The sequence below is a fragment of the Brachionichthys hirsutus genome, chromosome 7 (genome assembly GCF_040956055.1).
Source record: "Brachionichthys hirsutus isolate HB-005 chromosome 7, CSIRO-AGI_Bhir_v1, whole genome shotgun sequence".
In the NCBI taxonomy this organism is placed as follows: Eukaryota; Metazoa; Chordata; class Actinopteri; order Lophiiformes; family Brachionichthyidae; genus Brachionichthys; species Brachionichthys hirsutus.
In genome coordinates this window covers 15,670,799-15,679,824 of record NC_090903.1, presented here as the reverse complement: position 1 = coordinate 15,679,824, position 9,026 = coordinate 15,670,799, and the positions used below count along the sequence as shown (strand labels likewise).

The following is a 9,026-nucleotide window of genomic DNA, read 5'->3' as shown; positions in this document are numbered from 1 at the left end:
TCCGTAGTTAATTAAAATATCTAAACACAATAGCAACAAAATGGTAAATAATCTCTTAATTATCAATTAATACTCCACATAATCAATAAGAACAAAAAGAAAAAAAACTCAACATTTACATTCGAGGAGGGAGAGGCTCCGCCCCTAACCCCACCCCTCAGAAGGTACAGTCAAATCATTGGACACAGGAAGGGGTGGGGTCGCAAGTTCACCCAATCAAAACCAATTCACTAAATAATAATATGACATGAAGTCAAAAAAATAAAAGCTTGAGCGACAGGCCTGGCGTTGAACTCACAACCTTCCAGAGAGAGAGAGAGAGAGAGAGAGAGAGAGAGAGAGAAGGCACTGACAGCGCGTTTGTCCTGGTGCATCTCTTCAAAATAAAAGCTCCCGCTCAGGAAACGAGGAAAAGATGTCCATAAAGATTGTTTACACACACGCACACACACACACACGCACGCACGCACACGCGCGCACACACACACACACACACACACGCGCACACACACACACACACACGCGCACACACACGCACACGCACACACACACACACACACACGCACACACACACACACACACACGCACGCACGCGCACACACGCGCGCGCGCACACACACACACACACACACACGCGCACACACACACACACACACGCGCACACACACGCACACGCACACACACACACGCACGCGCACACACGCGCGCGCGCACACACACACACACACACACACGCGCACACACACACACACACACGCACACACACACACACACACACGCACGCACGCGCACACACGCGCGCGCGCACACACACACACACACACACGCGGGGTCAGGTGACGAGCTCGGCAGCGTGCGGTTCGGTTGTGTATGGCTATATCCTGGATCGTCGGAACCTCCGTGTTGCCATAGAAACAGACGGCGCTTGGGGGCACAGTGAGGGGTGAGCGAGCGAACGTCAGTCCAGCAGCGTGCCTTGCTCCTGGGCTCGGGTCAGGCTGTCTTTGCGGTGCAGGTGGTGCACCCCCATCCTCTTCGGGCTCTTCTGCGGCCGCTGCGAGGCGCCGCCGGGCGGGATGGCGGGGAGGTCGCGGGGGAGGACGTCTCGTTCCTCTTCCTCCAACTCCTCCCCGATGGAGTCGATGGGGCTGGTCGCCACGGTGACCGCGGTGTCCCCGCTGCCGCCGTCGTCCTCCAGGTTCATCAGCAGCCGCTCGCCCTCTTCAGCAGAACCGTCGTCGCCGCCGCCGTAGCAGCCCCGCCTCCCAGCCCGTGGCTCGGTGTCCGTGTCCGTGTCGACGCTGGAGCCGCGGCTTGGCGTCCAGCTGCGTGCCGATGACCCCTCCTCGCCATCCGAGTACGCCGCTCTGTGGTGGGCACTGGCAGAGGAAGCCCCGCCCCCCGCTGGCGGCGGCCTCCTCTGCAGCTCCTGAGCCGCCTGACTGCTGAAGGACGTCCGGCGGGCCACGGAGCCCTCGCAGGTCGGCGCCATCTTCTCCACAAACATCCGCTGCCAGTTGGCCAGGAGGTCCTCCTCGGAGCTGCCGGAGCTCGCCGGGACACTGGGCGCCTGAGGGGGCGGGGCTACAGCATGAGTACCACACCCGTGCGCGATGATTCGGCGCCACACAACGAAGCCTTACCTGAGGCGGGCTGCTGAACGGGCTGGACTGGCTGGACAGCGGCTCGCTGGCTGCGTCCCGCTGCGATGGGGGCGTGCGCTGATGGACCCCCCCGCCGGAGGAGGAGGAGGGGGCGGGGCTTCCGGGGGTGAGCCTCTCGTCGTCGTTCTGCACGAGGCTCAGGGAGATGGCCTGCCGCGTGGCGTAGGTGCAGTTGGGCAGCGGCGAGTTTTTGGGGATCTTGACTTTGTCGTCTGACGAGAACTCGATGACCTTGCGTCCCGGGTACAGCGGGTTGGGCGGCGGCGGCGCCGGCGCCGGGTACGGGTTCAGCTTCTCAAAAGACGACGCGCCGCCGGCGTCCTCATCCGGAACGCTTTGATTGAGGCAGGAACCGTTCTGCTGCGCCGCCGCCGCCGCCGCCTGACCGCTTCCATTCTCCCGGCAGCGACGCTCCGCCCCCGAGGGGCCGGTCATGTCCACGTGCACGAAGACGTCCTCCGCCACGGGCCGGCCACAGCTGCTGGACTGGGCGGAGTTTAGGACAAGGGGCTCCGGCTTCTCCAGGACGCGGGCGATGACGGAGGTCGGGACGACGTCAGCGGGGGTCAAGCTGAGCGTGTCCGGATCCTGACCGCCGGGGGCGGGGCTACGCTCTGGCAGGCTGCTCTTCATGTGCTTGTTGAGCATATCCTGCAGCTCATAGGGCAGCTGCAACACACACGCACACGCACACACACACACACACACGCACGCACACACACACACACACACACACACAGGAAGTGAGTCTGATCAGAGGCGACGGGTCAGAACAGCTGAGTCTAGAACCTCTAATGGGCCTAATGGAACAGCAGCAGAACCACAACAAGCAGGATCAATGCCGTTATTGATCGCTGAGCCAGGCTGCAGCTTTAAAGGAGCGTCACGCGTTCAGTCGACCCTCTGCTTGGTCTGACAGGCAGCAGCAGTCCGTGCTCTTCTTCACGTCATCTGAGACCTGAGAGCAGGTGAGACCTGAGAGCAGGTGAGACCTGAGAGCAGGTGAGACCTGAGAGCAGGTGAGACCTGAGAGCAGGTGAGACCTGAGAGCAGGTGAGACCTCCTGAAGCGGACCAACTGGACCCCCCTCAGACTCGAATACTTACATCTGCAAACTTGTGGTTCCTGAAATGAGACTTGTTGCATTTGAGCAGCTGGACGGCCAGATTGCAGTCCTGTCTGTAGCGCTCCTGCAGACGCACATGGATGCCGATCAACCAATCAATCAATCAATCAGAGTGATCAATAACGGAGATTTTAACATTGATCAATAAGTGATGTGTGTGTTCCAATGTTTGAGCAACGTAAAAACAAGAGGATGCCGCCATAATTCCACATTCATGAGGAGATGGTAACCATGGAGACGGTCACTTCCTGGTTCGCTGCCGTCTATGTGAACTACGGAAGACGGTGAGGGACAAACGACAACAAACTCACATTGAGCTCCTCCAGGCGGTCGACGGTGTTCTTGGCCTCCAGCAGCTTGTTGGCGAGCTCCACGATCTCCTGGTCCATCGTCTTTTTGTCCCTCTCTACCTTCCGTAGCTGTGGGAGGAGCAGGAACACCATGTAAGGTCATTGCTGAGGCCCGACACAGGAGGCGGGCCTTCGTTCATCACGCGAGAACAAACGTGAAAATGAAACTGGGGAAAACATTTAAACTGGTTTCAATCCAGGACGACACCGTTTTCGTTGTTTTCCGTAATTTCTCCAGATTATTTAAGCTTTATTCACATTCACTAAAGTAAATCTACAGTCGCTGTTACAGAGGACACCGGAGAAGAAGAAGAGGAGGATGAGGAGGAAGGACATGAATGAAACGCAACTGCATGAACCCATGTTTGACTGACGGCAGCCTGATGAAGATGAGGATGAAGATGAGGATGAGTCAGTCCGTCACAGAGCAGCGTGAGAGGAAGAAAAGAGAGAGAGATTAAGAACGACGTCAGATAAAACAGGAACGTTTGAAGATTTTATCAAAGTGAATATTTAATCAAAAATTAACTTCAAAAGACGAAATGTTTCATCGCAAATATGAATCATCTTGATTGATCTTCAAATGTAGGTCTTAAATGGATCCCTGACTATAATGGCATGTTAGCTCTATCTTATTTATTATGCGCTCTGTTAGCAGCGCTCTGTTAGCAGCGCTCTGTTAGCAGCGCTCTGTTAGCAGCCAGCTGTTAGCAGCGATGAGCTCCTCCTAGGTTCTAGTGCTAATGTGCAGTGAGCTATTGAAGTGTTGTTGTTATGTTACGGGGTCGTCCAGCGATTATGGAGTGTGAATGGGTGAGTGTGAATGGGTGACTGTGAATGGGTGCGTGTGAATGGGTGAATGTGAATGGGTGAGTGTGAATGGGTGAGTGTGAATGGGTGAGTGTGAATGGGTGAGTGTGAATGGGTGAGTGTGAATGGGTGAATGTGAATGGGTGAACGTGAATGGGTGAGTGTGAATGGGTGAGTGTGAATGGGTGAGCGTGAATGGGTGACTGTGAATGGGTGAGTGTGAATGGGTGAATGTGAATGGGTGAACGTGAATGGGTGAGTGTGAATGGGTGAGTGTGAATGGGTGAGCGTGAATGGGTGACTGTGAATGGGTGAGTGTGAATGGGTGAATGTGAATGGGTGAGTGTGAATGGGTGAGTGTGAATGGGTGAATGTGAATGGGTGAACGTGAATGGGTGAGTGTGAATGGGTGAGTGTGAATGGGTGAGCGTGAATGGGTGACTGTGAATGGGTGAGTGAATGGGTGAATGTGAATGGGTGAATGTGAATGGGTGAATGTGAATGGGTGAGTGTGAATGGGTGAATGTGAATGGGTGAGTGAATGGGTGAATGTGAATGGGTGAATGTGAATGGGTGAATGTGAATGGGTGAGTGTGAATGGGTGAATGCGAGGCTAACCTAAGCGCTGCGGCACCACGAAGGTGCAAAAGCGTTAAACATAAGTACAGTCCATCTGTTATGTTCGCTGTGCAGTTAGTGCTGCAACCATTTGTCATCAACCCAGAATGCATTGCACACGCGAAAACATGGCGGCCTCAATGTATCAATTTATGTTGTAAACAAAACGGATTCTAGAAATAATTGTTTTAATATTTTTGTCATGTATTTACATTTACAACATTATTGTTGTTTAAATAAAGTTTCAGAATAAAGACGTTAAAGTGAGATCATCTTTGACCCTCAGTGACCTTTGACCTCATCCACAGTTAATCAATGAACCGCCTCGCGCGTGTTCACTCGCTCATTGACTACGAGGTGATCGATGTGAGACATTATGTGCAGTAGAGGAAACAAACCGTGATTAAAGTCACTAAAATAAAACGATTCAGGAAGTCACAAATATCATCTCTGATCGATAAGTCATGGCAGGAGTGCTTCCGGCTTTACACTACTCTGACTCGAAGAAGCTGCAGAGGTCACAGGTCATGTGCCGGAGCTGAAAGGTTACCAGAGCGTGAAGCTTCTCCTCCAGGTCCTGATTGGCTCTCTGAGACGCCGTGTAGCTGTTCTGGAGTCTGTGGAGAGCAGAGCGTCAGTGGAGGAGGGCCACGTTTACCTGCTTCCTGTTTCAGGGCGGGAGGAGCTTCACAAGGCGGCGCCCAATGCTTCCTCCTCCCTCCTCATCCTCCGCTGGAGGATGAAACCGCCAGAGTCTGACGTGGAACCCACCTGCGGAACTTGTCCCTCATCTTGTCCAGGTCATCTCTGTTCCGGCTGAGCTCCGCCTCCATATAGTGACGGCTGCCATCGAACTCCGCCTCCATGGCCTCCATCTTGTGGGTGGAGAGAGAGAGGCGGCGCTGCAGGTCCTCATTCTGCTGCTGGAGGATTCTGGGTAAAAGAGCGAATGACCGATGGAAGAACGTTGAAACTTTTAATTTCAAAAGACGATTCGAGTTTGAATAAAAACAGAAAGTTCCAGACGCACCTGATCCTGTCCGAGTCAGACACCGGCGCCTGAAACACAAAGACACGCCGTCGGGATTCAATCAGAAGCAGACGCAGGGAGGAAAGGAGGTGATTGATCACAAGTAATCAGTTCTGCTCTGATCAATAAGTCAACGATCAATATGATGAGTTCATTGGAATCCGTTAAAACACCTGAAGAATTATCAGGAAACAAAAAAAAAAAGTCAAGCTGTTTGAAATAGGTGTTATTATACCAGAAGCCAGGAGCAGGAGGAGGAGCAGGAGAAGGAGGAGGAGGAGCAGCAGCAGGAGGAGGAGGAGGAGCAGCAGGAGAAGGAGGAGGAGGATCAGCAGGAGGAGGAGGAGGAGCGGGAGAAGGAGGAGGAGCAGCAGCAGGAGGAGGAGGAGGAGGATCAGCAGGAGGAGGAGGAGCAGCAGGAGACGGAGGAGGAGGAGCAGCAGCAGGAGGAGGAGGAGCGGGAGAAGGAGGAGGAGGAGGAGCAGCAGGAGAAGGAGGAGGAGGATCAGCAGGAGGAGGAGGAGCAGCAGGAGGTCCTACCTTCACATTAAGCTTCTGATTGGAAGCAGTTCTATATTTTTGTCTACGCGTTCCTTCCATCTTTACGCCCTTAATCACTTCCTCTTTTGGCTCCTCCCCCTCTATGATGTCAGACTTCATATGCGGGGTCTCCTGGCCTCCCGCCTCCTCCTGCAGGGGCTGGTAGCAGCTGCCAGTCCGTTGCACCGCAGCCACCCGGTTGTCCCAGCGTTGCGTTCGCTCTGCAGTCTCCGTCCTCCGCCTCCGATGGGTGGGGTGGCAGCGCTGGGGGGCGGGGCTTCCTTGCCCCTTCGAGGGTGTCTTGCCCAGCAGCTTGAGGTGGGCGGGGCTTAGGACGCGACAGGTGATTTCGTCCAGAAAGTTGGAGAAGCGGACTTTCTCTTCAAGAAGCTTCCAGTTCCAGGAGGCCCTACAGGGGGAGGGCGGGTCTGAGGAGCGATGTGGGCGGTGCCGAGAGCGAGAGGGGGGGTGACAGACAGCACTGCCCCACCCACTGCGCCCCTCCAGCAGCTCCACTGACTTTGACTTCCTTATGACATCATAGGCAGACTCCACCCCCAGCAATGCCGGCTGCTTCAGGATGCTCTTCGGAGGAGCGGCGGTCCAGCGGGTTTGGGGGCGCCGCTCGTTGCTACTGGTGACGGGTGGGGGCGGGACGGAGAGCTCAAGACTGGACAGGCTGGAGTCGGACAGCGGCGGCGACGAGGTTGTTGATCCATCGCTTTGATGTGATTTAAAGGGGGCGGCCGAAAAGTGAGCGAGCTGCTGCGAGACGGCTGGAGGCGTGTTGAAGGGGGAGTGGTTTACCTGAGCGATATCATGTTGCGGTGCAGGCGTGGGCGGAGCTACGGGCAGGCCGTGGCGCGTCTCTCGGTGCTGCGGCGGAGCCTTGCGGTACGGCTTCCTGACCGGGGCTGCGCTCGTCATCCTGGGTCCGATTTCCTCCTTCCTGTCTGTCTGTCTGTCCTGCCAGCAGGAGAAGGGTTAATGCAGCCGCTCGCCGCTCGCCACACGCTCGCCACACGCTCGCCACACGCCCGCCGACCAGCACGCCGCAACCACAACTGGACTCTCACTGCCGTCACACTCTCTCTCTCTGTGTCCAGATCAATGCTCGGTCGTCCCACATCAGCATCAGCCATGCCTCCACCTCTGCATGCACGCACGTGCGCACACACCACATGTGTGTGTGTGTGTGTGTGTGTGTGCGCGCGCGCACGCCTGAAGCAACTGCATTGATCTCCGTTTTCCAAAAACAGGAAGTGAATTGATCTGAACAAGGCTGGTTAGCATGTCAGCATTAGCCTGTGAATCTGTCTGACACGCTAACACAGCTAGCATGCTACATGCTAAATCTAAAGCTTAGCCTTTGTTCTGAGGCATCTGCGTGTTTAAAAATGTACACGTGTAAAAAGTAGAAAGACGTTTTATAAGCAGATAAAAACTAGATGGAACTAATTTAATGGTCGATTGTGTTTGCAGCGTAAAAAGTGTGAAGATCAGAACGACAATAAAAGCTCGTCTTAATCTCAACAGATCGTTCTCCTCCGTTTATCCACATTCCGGAGTCGACTCGATGCCGACTGTGGAGTCTGCCTACGTCACATGATCACGTTTTGCCCTGTGGCAACCAATGAGGAGCCATCAATCACTGTGGAACTCTCTCTCTCTCTCACACACACACACGCGCGCGCACACACACACACACACACACACACACACACACACACACACACACACACACACTGAACCACCAATAAGTAAGGATTATTCGTACTACCAGCAGTGATTTTATATTTTATGTTGTTTTCTTGAAAGAGCAATCGTTAACACCGGCTGTGTTAAACTCTGTCTCCTTGTGATTGGCTGCTTGTTGGTGAAATGCATCTTGGGAGTTTTCGTTCCTGAAAGTACTGTATCGTTTAAAATGTTCAGATGGACAGAAACGTTCCGTCTTGGCTGCATGTAAACTAAAGCAACACTGAACCCTCGGTGTCGTCTGTCAGGTGAACACAACCTGTCTCATGTTAGCATTTATCCTTTGCTTCTTTGATCAACAGTCAAAATTCCAGCCGTTACCTGTCAGTCAGAGTTCAGGGCACAGCATGCCTGTTGTCTGACTGCAGCTGCTGAATTTTACATTCAAAACGCCCAAAGCGTAGGTACCCAGCATGCTTTGCTCTCTCTCTCTCAAACACACAGACATGTTTCCTGGATCTGTCGGAACCGTTTGATGCAGCAGCTCTCGTCTTTTCTCTTTAGCATGTCTTCTCTTTCGTTCTTTTGTCCTCCTCTTCTCGATTATTGATTGATCTCTTCCTTTGTGCTCCCGCCTTACAGACTTCCCTCCCGTCTACTTCCACTCTCATATCCTCTTCCCGTTTATTTCTCCTCTTTCTCTTTACTTCCTCTCAGACCAGTTGATTCCACAGACATCGATCAAACACCGATATTTTAGCTTCAATGTATTATCAATTAATTAGCCGATAATGCGTCAACTAGTGCGACTACAATTATATATTTTAACATTAGCTTTACAGCGTTAGCCTGTTTACACAACTATTTAAGCATAATAAAATTGCCATACTGTAGTTTTAAATTAGCATGTTAAAATTAGCTCACTAAGACTTGAACGTGCCATTAATGTTAGCTTTGTCAAATTAGCATTTCAAAACTAGCATTCTAATATTAGCATGTTGCTGATTCATTAATTTAATGTAGCTTAGCATGATGCCAGTGTGGCTGTTTCTTGCTTATAGAGTAAAGCGTTTCCTTTCATTCTCAGATCTGTCGCGTTGCACATTGTTTTGTAAAGTTCCTGGTGAATCAAGGTTATTTCAGGAAGTGACATCATCGCTTCAGGTATATGTTTGTACCTGAGGTGAGAG

At 52.9% G+C, this 9,026-nt stretch overlaps 1 protein-coding gene across 1 annotated transcript; it reads right to left on the bottom strand.

The window, feature by feature from the left end:
- Nucleotides 1-958: 958 nt before the first annotated feature.
- Nucleotides 959-7,065, bottom strand: tjap1 (tight junction associated protein 1 (peripheral)). The gene is made up of 8 exons (XM_068741337.1): nt 6,946-7,065; nt 5,599-5,627; nt 5,340-5,501; nt 5,119-5,185; nt 3,102-3,209; nt 2,771-2,854; nt 1,644-2,333; nt 959-1,570 (listed from the first exon to the last, which is right to left on the bottom strand). The coding sequence occupies exons 1-8, from the start codon at nt 7,063-7,065 to the stop codon at nt 959-961; spliced, it is 1,872 nt and encodes a 623-aa protein (XP_068597438.1).
- Between the last annotated feature and the right edge of the window lie 1,961 nt (nt 7,066-9,026).

Bases quoted from the DNA above. Each gene is read 5' to 3' on its own strand.
- tjap1 (XM_068741337.1), bottom strand. From the start codon at position 7,065: ATGACGAGCGCAGCCCCGGTCAGGAAGCCGTACCGCAAGGCTCCGCCG. The intron at 3,210-5,118 runs GTAACCTTTCAG...CTCCTCCCACAG, and splicing joins AGGAGAAGCTTCACGCTCTG to CTACGGAAGGTAGAGAGGGA. The intron at 2,855-3,101 runs GTGAGTTTGTTG...GTGCGTCTGCAG, and splicing joins ACCGCCTGGAGGAGCTCAAT to GAGCGCTACAGACAGGACTG.